This window comes from Quercus lobata, chromosome 7 (genome assembly GCF_001633185.2).
Source record: "Quercus lobata isolate SW786 chromosome 7, ValleyOak3.0 Primary Assembly, whole genome shotgun sequence".
Classification (NCBI taxonomy): domain Eukaryota; kingdom Viridiplantae; phylum Streptophyta; class Magnoliopsida; order Fagales; family Fagaceae; genus Quercus; species Quercus lobata.
The window spans coordinates 36,205,215-36,225,528 of record NC_044910.1 but is presented as its reverse complement, the minus strand read 5'-3'; the positions used below and the strand labels follow the sequence as shown (position 1 = coordinate 36,225,528).

The following is a 20,314-nucleotide window of genomic DNA, read 5'->3' as shown; positions in this document are numbered from 1 at the left end:
CTAAAAGTTAAAACCTAATATTTATTGTTGATACATTCTGGTTGAGGCACATAATGTAGAATTTTGATCAATTTGGCATACTTTGGTCTAGTTCGGTCATTGATTTAATAATAGTTTGGTCTATTTTGGTCCAATTTGGTCTACTTTGGTCCACTTCGTCTATTTGGTCAATTTCAATCCAATTTGGTCTAATTCTATCAACCTAAATTCAATTCGGTCTTGTTCGTTCCAATTTGGTTTATTCAGTCCACTTCGGTCCAATTCAATCCATTTCGGCCAAATTTGGTCCAATCAATATTTTAGCTTATTAATTGTTAGGCCAAACAGCACCTTGGCAGCTCCAAGTTCCATTAAAAAAAATATTACACTTCTTGATTTTTAGGATTTAAATCCCCTCACCTCACTTAAAATGCGTATTTAAAAAGTTTCAATAAATTTTAAATTATACTCAATTATAATTTTATTACTAAAAATTTCAAATAAGGTATAATTATTCATTTTAATTATTTCATCATCTATCATAATTTTTGTATTTTAATATAGTACAAGTTACAAACTAATTACTGCTCTTACTCCAAGTAACTAAATATATGGATGAATCATGATAGATAACTAGCCAAATTTAATATAGGTGAAAGCTCTATTAAAGTTTCAAATGTTTAACTAATTGTTATGAGAGTTCCAATTATATTATAAAATATATTTTTGCATAGAATTTTTAATTAATGTGTATCACATGGGCATGCTATTTTTTTTTTCATAATCTATAATGGTTGTAATTAACCCATAACTTAATAAAAGTTTGAAACAAGACAACATACGTTTTTTTGCCCTTAAGATAGGCATAAAAAACACCACACCGGAGCTATTGGATTTCAAATTTTCAATACCTAACAGAGCCTTGTGAGGTGATATTATTTGTAATTGTAGTTGCGATATATAAAACCTTTCTCACACAAGAGCACCTACATCAATCAATGTATAATAGCATAAGGGGAGATTTTGCACATCTAACTTCAAAAATCACCTACTTATATCAATTCATGTGAACTTATGTAAATTTAGATTGTTGTTATAATAATTGTGTAAATATATGGAGTTACTATTTATATGCAAGTACATTTTTAAATGCTTCTTTACTTATATATAGAGAGAGATGATTTGAAAGAGTAAAAAAAATTTGCTAAATAAATAGTATTTTAATGAAATGTAATGTGAAATAAATAAGATGATATAGGTGTTCTTGAAAGTGGTTATATACAATAGAAAAAGTAGGTTCTTATATTAAAATAAACAAGAAAAATTTGCACAACGACTATAAAAGTGCTCTTAGATTGATTATTTGTGGGGTCTAACTCAAGTGAGAGAGGTGTTATTTATTTGTTTATTTTTGAAATAAAGGGAGGGGTTATTAAAAATAAAAATAAAAATAAAGGGCCTTGTAAATTGTAATCAAGGTTTTTTTTTTTTTTTTTTTGAAAGAGTTTCAACCTTTGTAAATTGTAAATTGTAAAGGTTTCTTATTCAATCATCTGAGACTTTACCAATTAAACTAACTGGAACCCACTTATAATCATGATTTTAAAATCAAATTGGACTAATTGAATCAATCGGGAAAAAACCAATAAAAATTAGGAGACAGACCTATTTTCCGTTCTTTAACCGTTTAGGTTTTTAAAAATTACCATTATTTAGAAGAATAAAATTATTTTTATCAAAAAAAAATTATATTACTAAAAAAAAAAGGTAAAAAGAATAAAATTATATTTCCGATAAGCTTCTACCAGTTCAAAACTCTGCGTTTTGTTGAAGAAGAAAAAAGAAGAAGAGAAGCAACAGAGAACAACGACAAAGAACAAACACAGATCGGCGAAACCACAGCGATTGCCATAGTGTAAGCTTTCTTCAGTACTTTTATTTTTCTTTTAATTTTTTTTTCATATATTATTGGTCGAAAATTATTATTATTTTTATTATCTTAGGGTTCTATCTGAACCAAAATTTGTTCGTTTGTTACTATAAATTGTGTTCTTTGTTACTATTATATGCTTGAATTTATCAAGAAAGGAAAATAATGCTTTGTGAATGTGGTTTTGGATTTGTGAAAACCAAACTCGGCTTTATCAGATTGATTGATTGATTGTTTGTTAATTGTTAAACTGGAGGTAAAGGAATTGATTTTTTTTTTAGTTACATGATTGATTTTGAAGGGAATTGAGGAGAACAAGTGAAGAAGAAGAAGAAGAAGAGGAGAGAGAGAGAGAGTAGTTGGGGTGTAAAAGATGCTTCAGATTCGGCTTAGCAAGGCTCCGGCTGCAGAAGGTGTTGGAGGGGCGAAGCCCTTGCCGGTGGATAGTGTGACGGTGGCGTGCCCTGACCACCTTGTCCTTGCTGAACTCCCTGTGGCAAAGGGCATTGGTGCAGCCACTTCTGCTTCCCTTGTCAAGACTGTTGGTCGCAGGTCCCGCCGCCCGCTTGGTGAGCGAGTCCACTTCTGCGTTCGTTGTGATTTCCCGGTCGCTATCTATGGACGCCTGGTACTTACACTCTTCTCATGGTTGCCATTGAACTTTAGTATGATATGTTTTATATCAAATTTCATTTTTTAGCTTTATTTTTTATAGAAGGACGAGGGGATTGTTTATCTGGGAACTTTTCTTGGTTTCTTCCATAAGGAATGAATGAATTGATTAAAAATCTTAACACGAACACTAAATATATCATCCCTTTCTGAGGGCCTGGTATTGTATAAAATCTTCAAATTAACCTTGAAAGAGGTGAACGGCTTTGTCATGGGATTTAAGGGTCAATTTGGGATTTTGATAATAAAGAGAATCTGCCTAGCATTGCCTAAGGATCAAAATAACATTAAAAACCTTTTTTTTTTAAATCTCAATTGTAATTAGTTATTTGACATACAATTTCACCATGTCTAAAGAGCCCCTCTCACTATGATAAACTTACAAGGTAAATGAAAATCTAATGAAGTGGGGAGAGCCAACTAACCTGGTTAAGGTAGATGATATATCCAAGGCAGAAGTAAACTAAGAGGAAGGGTAGAATTAGTGGAGCAAAAAAAAAAATGTGATACCAAGAAGTCCAAAGAATAGAAGTCTTGGAATGTCCCTGTGGTAAGGAATAGTAGGAACTACAAGTTCCATCATCTGTACTGAATGTTACATGGTTCTAGTAGGAACTACAAGTTCATCATCTGTACTGCTTTTACATGGTTCTGTTATTAGACTGCCAATAAGACGGATTAAGCGAAAGAGATCCGATGAAGTGCTTGTCCATCCAGATGTGACAACATAAGCAATGAAAAATGATGCCTACAATAACATTGAACTTGATGGTGTTGGATAATTACACTAAACATATAGTCAGAGACAATGGTGCACTTTGTATTCTTTTTGTATCACTGTAAAGTAAACTGCATGGTAAGTTCATTTATATTTTGGTCTTTCTCATCAGACAATTATGATGACCACTTTTCAGTGGCTGCAAATCTGCAGAGGTACTAAGTTGTGACAATTTTATGCAAAAGACTATCTCAGAAGTGAGAAAAGAATAATGCACCAGGAAGCAGATATCACAGGAGTCAGTGCAAAAAAAAAATTTCTAAGATATAATTTGATTTTAAAGGAAAACAAGTTTTAATATGAGTTTCAGAAGCATATCTGCTTCCTGGAGTGCTGAGGCTTGGAGGAAGTTCTATTCTGGTAGTGACAGGTCATAGTTGTTAGATTGTGCAATTCAAATCACTAAATCTAATAAAATGACTTTAGTACAACCAATTCAATCTCATAGACAATCAAAAGCTCGATCTGATCATGAGCCCAATCATGCTTAGTATATGAATCCGTATCTGGGATGTGGGGGGAAAAACTGACAAATCCTTCTTTTTGTTTTAGGTTTTAATTTTCTTCAATTCTTACTTAAAAGGCTATGAAATATTCAAATGCATGTGTTTTTTAAACCCTTTATCATGTTTATCTCATTCAACCATTCTTGACATTTAAAACTTCAAGGCTTAGCTATAAAACCATAGGGATATCTTAAATAATCTTGTTTGATATTGAACTGTCACAAGCAGCTCCTTTTTTAGGGGCATTTTGTGCATCAAATAATGATCTCTGAGAAATGCTAAAGGTTAGGACGGTTTCTAAGCCACTCCTCCTAGGACCTTACTAAGACAGATCCATAACTAGATAATTATCTTTAAATGAAGTTTTCCAACAGCTATAAGATATTTTCATATGGCCAACATTCCAATTCAAACATATTCAGAATTTCATGCGGCTTCCTTCTGATATATTGGCAAGGGGGTGTTATTTGTGCAGTTTTACTTGTTCAGTTTATGTGATATAATCCTTTCCTTGTTCCACCTTTTTGTTTCTTGTAAATACATTACTTTGTAGAAAGCTCAGGGAGTTTTTAATAATAATTCAATTAGTGGTTATTTTGCTGTGTGCTTAGTTGTTTTACTCTGTATTTTTCGTATGCATTCATGTATTTTGAGGGACACTTATTAAAAGGAATTGACAAGTTTGTTACCCCTCATTAAAGCCATGTTATGCAGTTGGGTGCTGATTATCAATTCCATATGTAAAAGTGTGAGGCCTATCAAAATGAAGGCTGCTTGTATCTGTTTCTTTCCAGTTTAGCTGGATGGAACATGTATACTAGAAGTGTTTTTGTAGCTTTGTGTGGATTTATCATTGTCTAACATGTTTATGCTCTTGCAGAGCCCTTGTGAGCATGCCTTCTGTCTTGATTGTGCTAGGAGTGATTCAATTTGCTACCTGTAAGTGGATATCTGATCTGTTCATCACTAAGAGAAATAACTTGTTTCTTTCTTGTATCATTGCGATGCGCTACTCAATATTTATGTTGTGCAACTTTTTCTTTCCTTTTAGCACCCTGCTAAAAAGCAAATATGCAAGATTTTTTTAGGGTTTTTATAGTACTTATTAATTTAATCACTTGTTTGTGCCCACTTTTCTTTCACTCTTGCACATGTACTTAGATGATTTATTGTGATTTTGAGGTTCTCTACTTACAATCAGTTTCAACTCATGAATGATTTCTAGAGTTGCCAAAGACCTAGGAATATTACAGAAGCTGGGTTTTCACTTAAAAAAAGGGTGCTCAAATGGTGCCTTCCCCTATAAGAGCAAGTTGGTGAGGTGGATGAGACAAAAAATAGCATTAGTAGAAGCAGTAAAAAAGGACATGTCAATTAAAAAAGTAATTGCGAGTATGACTTCAAATAAAATCTAAAAATAGAATGGAAGAAAACAATATATGGGGCCAACCCTAACTAATTTGTTATGGATGTATAGTCAGCCCCAAAAAATTTGGGACCTAGGCTTTGTCATTGTATTCAAGGGAGGAGGCCACCAAATACCTTCTCCCCACTTCTTACACAGATTCAAACCCTGAAACTCTTTAAATGAGGAAAAGTGCAGTTATGTTATTGAGTCCTTCTGGCACTGCTCAGGTACGGGAGTCACTGAAGAAAAAAAAAAAAAAAATTAACCTACTTTACAGATTTTTTTATATTCTCATGCTAGTTACCTCACATGATTTTAAGCTGTATCTATTTAGCACTTAGGATTTAAGAATCAAATTCTTGAACATTGTGGAATGGGCTGTTGGTACAACTAATCTATTAGCAATCAGTCTTGTGACAAGATAAAAACTGTGCTGATATATATATATATATATATTCTAATAGAGCGTCTATATTACTATAAATTTCTGTGAAATTTTATGTCCGCCAATTTAAAGCCTTTTGTGCTAGAATCTGTGAAATGATATGAGCTAAGCTGTCATTTCTTGCCTGTTGTTGAATACAGTTGTGATGAACGTATACAGAAGATTCAGACAATTAAAATGATGGAAGGGATCTTCATCTGTGCAGCACCTCATTGTCTAAAGTCTTTTCTGAAGAGGTCTGAATTTGAATCTCACATCAATGAGAGCCATGCTGACCTTCTTCAACCCAATGCTGAGAAAGAAGATGGAAATGAATCAGAGTCTCAGAGTGTTAAACAATCTGGAGCTTCTGAATCCACAGCCCGGGCTCCCCCAAGGCCGGTCTTTTCTCCTGGTTCAAATTCCCAGATTCATGATCGTGAAGACAAAACCCGTCGACAGCAACCTAGAGAACCACCACCTTCAAGGCCAAATGTACAGCCAAAGCAACCACAAAGTTTTGGACAAGTGCAAAATCATCCATCAGAGCTCCAACCAGATAACAACCGACCGCAAGGCTTTGACAGGCTGGGTCCTCAAAACCGATTCCATCAACAGGGTTTTGACACCCAAGGTGGCCCACAACAAGAGTCTGGTCAGTTTCCAGACAAGCAGCAGGGAATCCTATCTGAGAACCAGTTTCCTGAATACCCACCTATGCATTCCATTCAGACACCTAATTATGCTGTGCCAGTCAATGCAAATCCAATGCTAAATCCCCCTCCACCTTTTGGTTACCCTCCTTTCCAGACTGAGGGAGGTCAACCATTTTATGGTGCTCCCTATGAGATGACAAGGCAAGATTCAGCTTCAGAAGTAGGAGCGGAACAGGGGTCATTGTTGGGTTTCCCACCAGTTCAAGTGGGTGGTGTGAATTTCTCAGGAAACTATGCTCAACCCTGGAATGGAGGCTTTGTTGGTGCACCTTTTGAGCATCCACACGGTGGTCATGGAATGCTAGATGGCTTTGCTAATGCATCAGATTCTCATGGGAAAGCTGCATTCCATCAAGGTGACTATGGACGCAATTCTGGAGGTTTGCTTTTAAATCCTCCACCTTTGGCTAACAAGGGCATGGAACAAGCGCAGAGTGGCAATGCGATGGATCCAAGGGATGGCAAGGGCATTTTGGCACCACAGCCTATGACACTCCCACCGCCACCACCACCCCCACCTCACTCGTCCCAGCTTAAAAGAAAGTTCTATTCTGAATCAAGCCATGACGGACAGGGCTATGGCTGGCAGCATGAGAACCGTGACAGTTTTGGGAGTAGCCAGGACTAGCAAATCTGCCATTTTAACTTTTATAATTTTTCCTTGTGAACTCATTGCATCAATCAAATTAGTTCGTTGTGCCTATTTTTTAATTAGTTCCATGAGAGCATTTATTTCATCCTTTGCCGGTCCAGTTTTGTATATATATTTTGATTTGGTGCCAAATCGGGGAAATTTATTCATCAAAACACATGATTAGATAATATTTTACTGGTTGCCTTATCAGAAAGTTGGATATATTCAATTGAGCCCGCTTCCCTCTTCCCCCTATTTGACCACAAGGGCTCGAGCTCATGGGAAAATATCAATAATGAGTCCAAGAAGCTGTCTTTACCCTTTTTGTTTGGAAAAATTCTAACACCACATAAAATGGCACAACTTGTGCTACAATTGTTCATGTGGCAAACTGCAAATGGTAGAAAAAAAATTATGAGTTCATGTGAAAGTGACAAGTAGCCAATCATTGTTTAACCCGTAAAATAATTGTGGCAATTTATGTAGTATTAGAACTATGTTTGGGTTGAGCAGAAGTTAGCATTTCTCAGAGAGTCGAGAATAATGTGAAAGAGCCACCGTAGCTTTTTTTTGCAGTCAAGTCCCAAATAATAATCCAATTATTATTCTTAAATCTTAACTATAATTTAATTCAAAGCCTCATGATAAGTTTGTTTGGAGCTCTAAGGATAAGTTGACTTATTAATTGTTTAGAATAAAAGTAAATTTTTATTACCCAAATTTTAAAAAATTTTATTCGTAATAAAGAAAGTTTTAAAAAATTTAAAATGTTAGTCCAACTGAAATTCTCTTACCAACTATTTCAAGAGACTTAGAATAAATTTATTATTTTACTATAATATATATATATATATATATATAAAAGTTAATGTATTTACCTAAAAAAAGAGTTAATACATTTTTGTGATGTGCCTATTTAGGTGATATTCTTTTTTTTTTTTTTTTTTTTTACTACTAGAATCTTCCAAGTATATCTTCAAATAAACCTTGCACGAGTCACTGACTTCGAACCAACAATATAATCCTTTTACAACATCACTACCAATCGTGCACATAAACAAGACATCATATGCCTACAAACAGTGTTTCTGTTATGCCCCAGACAAAGTTGGAACAGCCAAAATCACGTGGCTGATACAATTGAAGTCACGCAGCTGAAGTTACCAAGTTGCTGAGGATTCAAATATCTGCTATGTTTATATTTTGTTAGTTCAATTTGATTGCAATAAGAATTCCTATTATTTAGGAGGTTAGGTTGGTTGTGATTAGGTTGGTTCTCTATTATTTAGGAGATTGAGTTGATTGTTATTAGGATAGTGTTTAGCCAATTGTTACGGCTATTTGAATTATCTAGTAATCATTGGTGATTGTTATCAGAAGCTGTGTTTAAATACAGCAAGGAAAGAAGTAAAAGGCAAGCAGAAATTAATCTTAATTCCCTTCCTTTCTCCCACGTTCAGGAGGCTGGTTGCCTCATATACAACCAAAATTATCTTTTATAATTGCTATTTACCCCGGATTTATCAATTTCTCTCTGTATTAACTATTAAGTGGAAACCTAATAGGAATAGGATTCTTTAATCATATGTTTTTTTCTACAAGTCGAAAGCTAATAGGATTTTTTTTAATCATATATATTCAAACCGACCAGTTTCTTTCTATATAACTATTAAGTCGAAAGCTACTAGGATCTTTTAATCATATATATATTATATTGCCCTACAGCCCAAGAACTCAACCTAGACCTTCCTATTCTTCTCATCTTCTTCATCAATTACCTTTGTTTTCTTTTGTCATGGTCATGTTTATGGCCATGGCAACTCCACCTAAACCAACAATTATTGAGATCAATCTCATCTCTGCACAAGATTTACCTTCATACAAAGAATCAAGCATCAAAACCTACGTGGTTGCATGGATTAGCCCGCAAAAAAAGCTTACTTCAAGGGTTGACTACGCCGGAAACAAGAACCCCACATGGAACGACAAGTTCATATTTGCAATCAATAAAGACTTTGTGTTTCACAAGCCTAACACTACGTTGGTACTTGAAATCTACAGCAAGCGGCCTTACAGGAAGGACAGGCGCATTGGGAAAGTTCATATCTTGTTGGAGAGTTTGATGGATAAAACCCAACACGTTATGGCATTTCATGTGCGTGATTCGTTAGGCATGCCTCAAGGGATTCTTAACCTTGGTATAATGAATTTGGACGGTTTGTTCAATCGATCTATACCGACTTTTCTTGGTTCAAGCTTGGCTATTGACTATAGGAAGTTGATGGGTGTCAAGTAGGGCTATAAATTGATGGGTTGATGGGTGGCAAGTGAAGGATTATGCATGCTTGATGTGGAACAAAATCTGCAATTTTTGTTATTTATTATTTTTAGTATTTTTTTATGTAATTTTTAAAATTTTAAGTTTAGGGTTATTATTAGGTGTATTTAATACTTTTTTAGTCAAATTATATCTATTAAGATATTTATTAGCATTTTTTTTCTCCTTCTCCCCACACTTGTAAACTAGGGACGGAATCAGAATTCATATCTAGGGGGCCAAAGCTTAAAACCAAAAAAAAATTTATGAAAATAAAAATTAACATCTATTTCATATTTAACAAAATACTACCTACATAATAAGTATTTCTTAAACATTTCATATTATAAAATACATTAACAAAGTATAACATACAAAATAACACTTATTTTGTGTGCAATGTTTGTTAAGTCCATATTTTATTTATTTATTTTGGTATTGTAGTTAAAGGGGCATGACTTTTATTTATTTATTTATTTTATTGTAGGTCAATATTTAAATATTTTAGAGGAGGAGAGACAAATATATATATATATATATATAAGGGCAAATCTTAAAAGTTTTTTTTTTTTAATTGTGGGGGGGGGGGGGGGGGGTGGGGACAATGGCCCCCTTCTTGCATGGTGTAGGTCCGTCCTTACTGTAAACGAAATATATTTTGCTTCTTGTGACTTTTGGTTTGAGTTAGCTGATATCAGAGTCTTGTCCTTACCTTGGTTTGAAGGTAAATGAACGTGACAAAAGTCACTCTAGTGATGAAGAAGTTGGTGAAGCAAGTTGAGTTCCTTCAATTTCGTGAAAAAAAATCCATTCCATTCTTTGTTCTTGCTATGAAGTCATTCCATGGCAACACCCATCAATCTATTCAGAGATACATTCCTTAATTCAACAAAATTATGCGTAAATTGAATTATTGGTTGGATTCTTGATTTGGAAGAATATTTTTATTATTAGGAGATATGTGATGAAGAAAAAGTATCTTTGATGAATTCGATAGTATTTTAAACTTTTTGATAAATTCGTTAATATTTTAAACTTATAATATCTGTTTTATAATGATTGTCCCAGATTAAAATAACAATTGATTTTTAGTGTAGGAAATGATTGAATCCTTAATATAAAGCTGATTATAAGATATGTCTTATTTGATTTATTAATTTAAACACTTCATTACTAAAACAATTTATAGTAATGATTTTTTTAGTTGGTCCGTAACTTCAAATTTCAATATGATTGAATCTATTCTAAATTTTGACATAACCTAGTCATTGTGGATAGCCAAGATCATATCATAACTAACTCTTAAATGCAATGCCACATTGTGCACGCACAATCAAAGAAAAATATATCCAAAACGCATAATTTTAAAAAAAAAAAAAAAACTTAAGGGGTTGTTACTTAAAACACTCTTGTCAACCGATTATAAAAATAAAAAGTAAAAATCATTTGAGCATCAATCTAATCCATTTATAACTCAATTACTACCTACGTACTTAATCAAAAAAAGAGGAAAAAAAAAAAAAAAAATACACAAGGAGGACTTCGCATCCCACCAAAACTCTATTTTCTATAACTAAAATCATTCTTTTTCATCGCAATCTCTTTTTGTCAAGCCCATGGCCAGTCCACCTAAAGCAACATAAAAACCTGGGGTGAATATAGTGGTAAGGTTATGCATTATGACATTCCATGTGACTCGGCTTAAATCCACCACCTAATCCCATTTTTATATTTAAGAAAGGGTGTACAAAACAAAACTTCCTCACTCTGTTTGGTAAGAGATTTCTAGCAATGTTGTTTAAGTTTTACAAAAAAACGTGTATGTAAAAAAATGTGTAAAAATAAGTGTTGTGAAAAAGGAGTTTCCTCAAGCTTATGATGATGTTCTTTGAAAAAGAAATTTTCTCAAGCTTTTGGTCTTTTCAAGTTCTCTTTTAGCAAGATTTGGCACTTTAGATAAAAGAAAATGACAAGACTTTGCTGCTGATTATTTGAGTAAAAAAAAAAAAAAGGTGAAAAAAACTGTTCTTTTTTTTACTGTTCACAGATCACTTAAACACTCTTACCAAAGAAGGCCTCTGCCTCTAGCTTCGTGTTGGTGTTGTTGTTGTTGTTGTGGGTATAAGGTTTGGGCTGGGCTTTTACATGCAAACATAATCCATGATCCAAATTTTAGTAAGTCCCTTTGGTCTTGTCCAAAACCATTGGGCCTCCTAACCCACACTGAAGTGAAATGCACACCACCAATGACGTTGTGCACAGTGCACACACGCCAGTACAGTTCTCTCTCTCTCTCTCTCTCTCAATTTTGGTGATACTCACAGAGATCATAGACGACTAGTCGTGTGAGTCTGTAGCAGAGCATTGGGAGAGTAATTCTTCAGCTTCACCTCTCGCTTCTTCAGCTGCCAAACTCATTTCTCTCTCGCTGTCCTCTGTTGTGGTAAGCTTCCATTTCATTATTTCTTTCGAAGATCTAATTCCCTCTCATTATTTCAATTACACTACATGGTAATGGTATGCCCAGTTCCATTAAATTTTAATTAGCTTGCTCTCTCAGCTTAGAGACTCTGAGATCAGAATGTTATGTTTTTAGTTTTTTTTTTTTTTTTTTTTTTTGGGAAATTTTCGTTCTGGGTCTGTGATTCTCTGTATTGAATACATTCATGGTAAGGTTTTGCAAAAAAATTGGATTTTGGATTTTTAACTACTAGAATCTTCCAAGTATATCTTCAAATAAACCTTTCACGAGTCAATGACTTCGAACCAACAATATAATCCTTTTACAACATCATTACCAATCGTGCACATAAACAAGACTTTATATGCCTACAAACAGTGTTTCTCTCTGTATTAACTATTAAGTGGAAACCTAATAGGAATAGGATTTTTTAATCATATACATTCAAAACGTGTTTTTTACTACAAGTCGAAAGCTAATAGGATTTTTTTTTTAATCATATATATTCAAACCGACTAGTTTCTTTCTATATAACTATTAGGATCTTTTAATCATATATATATTATATTGCCCTACAGCCCAAGAACTCCACCTAGACCTTCCTATTCTTCTCATCTTCTTCATCAATTACCTTTGTTTTCTTTTGTCACGGTCATGTTTATGGCCATGGCAACTCCACCTAAACCAACAATTATTGAGATCAATCTCATCTCTGCACAAGATTTGCCTTCATACAAAGAATCAAGCATCAAAACCTACGTGGTTGCATGGATTAGCCCGCAAAAAAAGCTTACTTCAAGGGTTGACTATGCCGGAAACAAGAACCCCACATGGAACGACAAGTTTATATTTGCAATCAATAAAGACTTGGTGTTTCACAAGCCTAACACTACGTTGGTACTTGAAATCTACAGCAAGCGGCCTTACAGGAAGGACAGGCGCATTGGTAAAGTTCATATCTTGTTGGAGAGTTTGATGGATAAAACCCAACACGTTATGGCATTTCATGTGCGTGATTCGTCAGGCATGCCTCAAGGGATTCTTAACCTTGGTATAATGAATTTGGATAGTTTGTTCAATCGATCTATACCGACTTTTCTTGGTTCAAGCTTGGCTATTGACTATAGGAAGTTGATGGGTGTCAAGTAGGGCTATAAATTGATGGGTGGCAAGTGAAGGATTATGCATGCTTGATGTAGAACAAAATCTGCAATTTTTGTTATTTATTATTTATAGTATTTTTTGATGTAATTTTTAAAATTTTAAGTTTAGGGTTATTATTAGGTGTCTTTAATACTTTTTTTGTCAAATTATATGTATTAAGATATCTATTAGCATTTTTTTTCCCTACTATCCAAGCCTGTAAATGAAATATATTTTGCTTCTTGTGACTTTTGGTTTGAGTTAGCTGATCTCAAAGTTTTGTTCTTACCTTGATTTGAAGGTGAATGAACATGACAACAGTCATTCTAGTGATGATAAAGTTGGTGAAGGCGTGAAGCGAGTTGAGTTTCCCAAGTTAAAACATCAATTGGTTTTTAGTATAGATAAGAATTGAATCCATATATGTTATTCATAGAGTTTAAATTGTTAATATAAAGTTGATTATAAGATATTTCCTATTTAATTTATTAATTCAAACACTTAATTACTAAAACAATTTATAGTAATGAACTTTTTAGTTGGTTCGTAATAGGGGTGTGCAAAAAACCGACGAACCGAAAAAACCGCTTCAAACCGACCGAACCGATGTAAAAATTTCGGTTTGGTTTCGGTTCGGTTCGGTTTCGGTTTTATCATAAAAAAACCGATAATTTCGGTTCGGTTTTCGGTTGCAATTTCTAATAGGCCGAACCGACCGAACCGAACCGAAATATATTAAATTATAATTTGTACAAAATGTTTTAACAAAGTACCTGGTATCCTAGCGGCAAGGAGACATGCTTGTCTCCAGTCAGCCCAGGTTCGACCCTTAGTAATGCCTTTTTTATTTTTCCTCTCCTTATTACCAAAACTACGTCGTTTTGGGGTTTGCTTTATAACCCTATTAATCCTATTTTCTGCATTTGTCTCTCACGTTTGGGTTTTGTTCTCTCTCACTTCCGTTGGCAACATCAAGAGAGAGCATAAAGAAGCAAGAAATGAAAAACCCACACCAAGAACAAGATTCAAAGAGAATCAAGAAACCCACCCAAAGATCCAGAGAGAAAACCCCGTTGTCGCCGCTGCCTGGAGTCTTCGCCACCTGGGTTCAATCGCCGCCGCCTCCTACGCTGTCGCCGCCTCTCTGGTTTGATTTTTCTGTCTTCGTGGTTTGGGTTTTGTTCTTTGTGGGTTTCTATTTGGGTTTCAAGGTTTCTGGGTTCGTGGTTTGGGTTTTGTTCTTAGTGTTTGGGTTTCAAGGTTTCTGGGTGTTTGGGTTTTGTTCTTAGTGTTTGGGTTTCAAGGTTTCTGGGTGTTTGGGTTTTGTTCTTCATGGTTTGGGTTTTGTTCTTTGTGATTTCTGGGTTTCAAGGTAAAAGGTTGTGAGTTTGGCTTCGCTGGTACACTTCTTCGCCGTTCTCTTTTTTTTTTTTTTTTTTTTTTTTTTTTTTTTTTTTAGGTTTTGTGTTTGCTACTTTGCTACTTTGCTTGGTGCTTGGTGCTTGGTGTTTGTTGGTGTTTGGGTGGTGAGAAAACGTGGGAAAGCAAAGGGATTTTCTGGGTTTGTTTATTTCTTTTGGGTTTGTTAATATTTTCTGGGTTTCTGCTTTCTGGGTTTGTTAATTTTTTTTCTTTGTTTGCTTTCTTAGAAAATAAATGATGAGGAAACCGAAAAACCGACTGAAATCAAATCCAACCGAAACCGACGGATTTCCAATTATTTCGGTCGGTTTCGGTTGAGAATTTCACAAACCGAAAATTTCGGTTTCGGTTGGCCAACACTTAGAAAACCGACCGAAACCGAACCGACACACCCCTAGTTCGTAACTTCAAATTTTAATATGATTGAATCTATTCTAAATTTTGACATGACCTAGTCATTGTGGATAGCCAAGATCATATCATAACTAACTCTAAAACTCAATGCCACATTGTGCATGCACAATCAAAGAAAAATATATCCAAAACACATAATTAAAAAACAAAAAAAAACTGAAGAGTTGTTCCCTAAAACACTCTTGTCAACCGATTATAAAAATAAAAAGTAAAAATCATTTGAGCATCAATCTAATCCATTTATAATTCAATTTCTACCTATGTACTTAATCAAAAAAAAAAAGAGAGAAAACAAAAAAAATACACAAGTACCAAAGAAATCGTGCCTCATTAACAATTCTATGTACGAGGAGGACTTCGCATCCCACCAAAACTCTATTTTCCACACTTATAACTAAAATCATTCTTTGTCATCGCAATCTCTTTTTGTCAAGCCCATGACCCAAAGCAACATAAAAACCTGGGGTGAATATAGTGGTAAGGTTATGACATTCTATGTGACTCAGTTTAAATCCACCACCTAATCCCATTTTTATAGTATTTAAGAAAGGGTGTACAAAACAAAACTTTCCGCCTCTAGCTTCTTGTAGTTGTTGTTGTGGGTGTAAGGTTTGGGCTGGGCTTTTAGATGGAAACATAATCCATGTTCCAAATTTTAGTAAATCCCTTTGGTCTTGTCCAAAACCATTGGGCCTCCTAACCCACACTGAAGTGAAATGCACACCACCAATGACGTTGTGCACAGTGCACACACGCCAGTACAGTTCTCTCTCTCTCTCTCTCTCTCTCAATTTTGGTGATACTCACAGAGATCATAGACGACTAGTCGTGTGAGTCTGTAGCAGAGCATTGGGAGAGTAATTCTTCAGCTTCACCTCTCGCTTCTTCAGCTGCCAAGCTCATTTCTCTCTCTCTTTCCTCTGTTGTGGTAAGCTTCCATTTCATTATTTCTTTCGAAGATCTAATATCCTCTCATTATTTCAATTACACTACATGGTAATGGTATGCCCAGTTCCATTAAATTTTAATTAGCTTTCTCTCTCAGCTTAGAGAGTCTGAGATCAGAATGTTATGTTTTTAGTTTTTTTTTTTTTTTTTTTTTTGGGAAATTTTCGTTCTGAGTCTGTGATTCTCTGTATTGAATACATTCGTGGTAAGGTTTTGCAAAAAGATTGGATTTTGGATTTGGGTATTGTAGGTTGATATATATATATATTTTAATTCCATTATCTGTTTTGTTTTAATCAGTTTGTGGGTTTTTAATTTGATGTGGTCTTTGGGAATGGGTTATTTAGTTAGTTAGTTAGTTGCCATTTTTTGTCATTTTTGCATTTAGTTCTCAGAGATTATGGTAGATTTTGAAACCCATTTGTTGGTAATTTTGATTGGAGTTTTAAGAGTAGTCAAGCTGTACACATATTTGCTGGATTCTTTTTTGGAATTGGATTTCATTACTTGCTATGAGTTTGGTTGTGTTATTCTAGGTTTCTGAAGAAAAGAATTCACCTGTTAGGCAAAATTCCTCTAAGAGCTTTTCTATCTTTCCCCCTAAAACATAGTGTTTGTACAGGCTTTAGTTCTTAGTGGTGTTTGCTAAGAGAGAGAGAGAGATATTCATTTTGATAAATAATTAAGTTAAGTTATATATTATTCAAAACTAAATAAGAAAATCCCTGATATAATAAATTTCAATTCAAACTGTCTAAGATTCAAATAATTACAATCCAATTTAAAAATTATGGGTTTAAATAAATTTTCACTTACCTCAATTTTTTTTTTTGTCTTCCTCCTTTTACTCTTTTTTTATTTTATTTATTTATTTTTATCTCTCTCTCTCTCTCTCTCTTGGCCATATTGACAGATTGTGATGTTTAGATGTTTGCTATTTGGTATGGTATGGGGGTGGGGAAATGTTGAGTAATAGTTTTTATCTTTTGGGACCAATAGCAACCAAGATTTAGTCCCAAAATTTTGGTGTTGGCTATGGATCCTCAACATACCAGTCAGGAATAAAAAAAAACTTTTTTCTTTGCATTATTTTATATTTTAACATACCTGTAAGTTTTTTAAATTGCTGGATGATCTAATCTTTTAAGAAGGTTCTCAACTTTGTCTCCATTTTTTTTTTTCAATGTATGCAATTCTAAAACAGTTCAAAAAGTTTTTAATATTTTATATATGCATATTCCCCCTATAAGTTTGTAATGATAGGATTGATCGTTTTTAGGATTCAACTTTTATATCTCGGCTATAGGTTCTACCTCATTGGTGTTTTGTTTGTTTGCTCTTTACTCTTCATTGGGTTATGCCCGAGAGGGTGTAGTTGTTGGCTAGCTGGAAAGGAGGCTTTGGTGGTCACCACCACGCTAATTTATGGGGGGCAGTTCCTTTATACCTCTTGTGGACCATCTGGCTAGATCATAGCCACCGGGCTAATTTATGGGGGGCAGTTCTCTTTTTTCATTTTCTTGTAATATTTGGTGTGCTCTGTGTTTTCATGCATAGAGTAGCCTTTTTTGTGTATATATCATTCTTACTTACAAAAAAAAAAAAAAATGAATATATGATTAGATGGCTGCATTGAGTGGCCATTCATTTTCCAATTTGGAGGATTTTTTAGATGTCCGTAATTTTTGTAGCTACCTTAATATACTGCCTGTGTAATTGGGGTGCATTTGATGTGTAATTTGATGGTCATCTCTAAAGTTCAGCCCAAATCATTCCTTTCCAACTTGATAACCCTATCTAAGTAGAGTTGCCAACTCTGTAAATATGATTGTACATGTAAATCAATCAACTTCATGTTTTCAAAGACCCAATTTTGTGGTGTGGATACATAGTGCCTTTGTGGTGTTTTAGTATTTTTACTTTCTAGTTTATTTCCAAGCCTGCTGGTAAGGAAGATGAATATAAAGAAACTTCAGTGTCTCTTCTAGGATAAGCATCAGCTAGAATTCCAAGGGAGTACAGGCTCTAGTGGTGTTTCAGATGCCATAGATGATATTTATTCAGATACTGTGATTCAGGGATATCATTATGCTCTTAAGCATCTTGTGCCAATTCCACCTTTTATTTCTTGTGGTAATCAGCCTAAGCACTTCTATTTACTTTTGAAATCCAGTGCTGTTGTGAAATTGTAACTCGCACCTTCAAAATCTAAGCCCTATTCTTGTGGATGCTTAAAGTTCAGCCCTACTATTCCTCTCATAAATGACATTGTTTGTTCAGCTGGATTCTGTGTTTTTAAAAGCATGACTTTTGCTTTGTATTGAAGACCAGATTTGCTGACCACAAAAAAGGATGTGGATTAATGTGCATGGAAAGAACCATGAGTGTCTTGTGTCTGGAATCTGGATTTTATCCAACACACACATATATATCCTCAGATTTTGACAGGAGTGTCAATTTGGTTTTGGACTTTCAACTTGACCAACTAACCCTTTTGACACTAGGTTTGTGACAATTCAAACCTTCTTTTATAATTTTTAGTATAAACATAATGTGCTCATGTTTATAATGACATTCAAAATTATTGATGATGTGGCAGAAACCATGTGCACATCACATGATTAAATCTGTTAAGCTTTAAAAGAAGATTTAATTTGCCACAAACCTTATATCTAGGGATCAATTGTTTAAATCTAAAGGTCAATGGCCAAATTGACACTCAGACTCACATGAAAGTCCGAGGGTGATATTTATTAAAAATTCCATGAAAACAATAGGCTCTTGAAACTTGAATGTTTGCAGCAGTGCTTTACTTGATGTACACATAATTGAGAATGAAAAAGATTTCAACGTTTGGAGCATTTAGTTGTTTAACCAACATTGTGTTTGAGACTTTAGAAATGGCACTAAGGAGTTGTTAGACATATTGTTTTGTAATCTCTTCTTTACATCATAGAAGCCCTTATGTGTTTGATGGATAGCTTTAAATGAAATTTAAATGGATTTTGGAAGATATATTTTTCAATCTTTCCATCGTTGATTGTTTTTCCTATTTTAGTTGTGTTTATCAGTCAAGAGATCAGGCCTTGGTGTAATGGCAAGTGCCTTTTGCCAAGAAGCGACAGGTAATGGGTTTGAGACCTACCATCACCTCTCCCAAACTTGCAAAAGTGGGAGGGTTGTGCACAAAGTACAACCTTTCCTTTACTGCTTGTTAGTCTTTAGGAAAGAAAAAGAATAAAAAACTGAAAAAACAAATTTGTGAGACAAGCTGGAAGACTAAAAAAGGCTAACAAGGAATGCTAGGATGACTGAGTGGATGTTCGTATATCTTTTTTCAGTGTATTGTTACTTTTTGTACACTGTTATAGTTGATATAGTTATGTATCTGCAGGAAGAACTACATCTGGGATTTGATGAATGGTGCTTCTGCATCTAGTAGCCTACGGTCAGCTTTCTCCCACTGTGTACAACAAGTACGTAGCTATGATTACCATCACTATCTCTGCCTCCTTGAACTTCCCCCTTCAATGCGGAAGGCTGCTTTTGCACTCCGTGCCTTTAATGTTGAAACAGCGAGAGCCATGGATGTTGCTTCTGATCCCAGGGTTGGGCTTATGCGCCTCGTCTGGTGGCAGGAAGCTATAGACAAAATCTATGCTAAAAAGTTAATAGAGCACCCCACAGCACAGGCTCTATCATCAGTGATATCTGAGAATCAAATCAGCAAGGGATGGTTGAAACGGTCTATTGAAGCTCGGATCAATGATGCAAGAAGAGAGGTTACTGATATTCCCGAATCCATTGAAGAGTTGGAGAAATATGCCGAGGATACTGTATCAACTATTCTGTACATGACACTTCAAGGTGGTGGTATCAGGTCTACTGCAGCTGATCATGCAGCATCTCATATTGGTAAAGCAAGTGGCCTCCTTTTGCTGCTTAAGTCACTACCTTACCATGCCAGTCGTAACCAGCATTTTTCATACATACCAGTTAAAGTGGCTTCCAAGCATGGCTTGTTGGTGAAGGATGGCGGTCGTTCAGAGATCCTCTTGGATTCTCGTGAGCATTTGTGTGATGCAGTCTTTGAGATGGCATCAGTAGCTAATATCCATCTACAGAAGGCTCGTGAACTAGCTGGAACAGTGCCGGCTGAGGCTCGCCCAGTGCTTCTGCATGCTGTTCCCGCTCAAGTTCTCTTGGATTCCCTGAGGAGGGTAAATTTTGATGTATTTGATCCAAGGTTATCAAGAGGGGTCCTGGGTATTCCTCATTTGTGGTATCAACTTAAACTGAAGTGGAATTCATGGAGGGGGACGTATTGAGACTTGGTTCTGGGCTTTTACCAATTCCAACAAGAAATTCTGTCAGGTGGGAAATAATTTTGCAGATAGAGTATTGTAGTTTTAATTTATTTACAATAATGGGATTTTTTTTCCCATGAAACCCTCAAGTAACTTCACTTTTTCGCCCTATAAAAGCAAGGAAGTTCTTGCAGAGTGATTTACATGTAGCCCGAAGCCATGTTCTATTTTGACACTAGATTTTCATTTTGTTAG

The 20,314-nt window shown here is 34.9% G+C and overlaps 4 protein-coding genes across 6 annotated transcripts; all 4 read left to right on the top strand.

Annotated features, from left to right (window-relative positions):
• The first annotated feature begins 1,776 nt into the window (after positions 1 to 1,776).
• On the top strand, positions 1,777 to 7,220 carry LOC115953553 (E3 ubiquitin-protein ligase HAKAI homolog). Of its 2 annotated transcripts, none has more exons than XM_031071282.1 (4): positions 1,777 to 1,894; positions 2,211 to 2,537; positions 4,746 to 4,804; positions 5,859 to 7,220. In XM_031071282.1, the coding sequence occupies exons 2-4, from the start codon at positions 2,283 to 2,285 to the stop codon at positions 7,039 to 7,041; spliced, it is 1,497 nt and encodes a 498-aa protein (XP_030927142.1). In that variant the 5' UTR covers positions 1,777 to 1,894; positions 2,211 to 2,282; the 3' UTR covers positions 7,042 to 7,220. The 2 variants fall into 2 exon arrangements, with proteins under 2 accessions (XP_030927142.1, XP_030927141.1); XM_031071281.1 differs by having other exon boundaries at positions 2,191 to 2,537.
• Positions 7,221 to 8,860: 1,640 nt separating this feature from the next.
• Positions 8,861 to 9,343, top strand: LOC115951984. Its single transcript, XM_031069093.1, has one exon. It carries the CDS (start codon positions 8,861 to 8,863, stop codon positions 9,341 to 9,343), a length of 483 nt encoding a protein of 160 aa, XP_030924953.1.
• Positions 9,344 to 12,491: 3,148 nt separating this feature from the next.
• On the top strand, positions 12,492 to 12,974 carry LOC115951983. Its single transcript, XM_031069092.1, has one exon. It carries the CDS (start codon positions 12,492 to 12,494, stop codon positions 12,972 to 12,974), a length of 483 nt encoding a protein of 160 aa, XP_030924952.1.
• A 2,576-nt stretch (positions 12,975 to 15,550) lies between these two features.
• Positions 15,551 to 20,314, top strand: LOC115953943 (NADH dehydrogenase (ubiquinone) complex I, assembly factor 6-like). 2 transcript variants are annotated; one of them, XM_031071775.1, is made up of 3 exons: positions 15,551 to 15,732; positions 18,079 to 18,256; positions 19,147 to 20,314. In XM_031071775.1, the coding sequence occupies exon 3, from the start codon at positions 19,169 to 19,171 to the stop codon at positions 20,078 to 20,080; it is 912 nt and encodes a 303-aa protein (XP_030927635.1). In that variant the 5' UTR covers positions 15,551 to 15,732; positions 18,079 to 18,256; positions 19,147 to 19,168; the 3' UTR covers positions 20,081 to 20,314. The 2 variants fall into 2 exon arrangements, with proteins under 2 accessions (XP_030927635.1, XP_030927634.1); XM_031071774.1 differs by lacking the exon at positions 18,079 to 18,256.

Excerpts from the sequence above, each read along its gene's own strand:
- LOC115953943 (XM_031071774.1), top strand. The coding sequence starts at position 19,169 with ATGAATGGTGCTTCTGCATCTAGTAGCCTACGGTCAGCTTTCTCCCAC.
- LOC115951984 (XM_031069093.1), top strand. The coding sequence starts at position 8,861 with ATGGCAACTCCACCTAAACCAACAATTATTGAGATCAATCTCATCTCT.
- LOC115951983 (XM_031069092.1), top strand. The coding sequence starts at position 12,492 with ATGGCAACTCCACCTAAACCAACAATTATTGAGATCAATCTCATCTCT.
- LOC115953553 (XM_031071282.1), top strand. The coding sequence starts at position 2,283 with ATGCTTCAGATTCGGCTTAGCAAGGCTCCGGCTGCAGAAGGTGTTGGA. Across the intron at positions 2,538-4,745 it reads TCGCTATCTATGGACGCCTG|AGCCCTTGTGAGCATGCCTT; the intron begins GTACTTACACTC and ends ATGCTCTTGCAG. Across the intron at positions 4,805-5,858 it reads AGTGATTCAATTTGCTACCT|TTGTGATGAACGTATACAGA; the intron begins GTAAGTGGATAT and ends TGTTGAATACAG.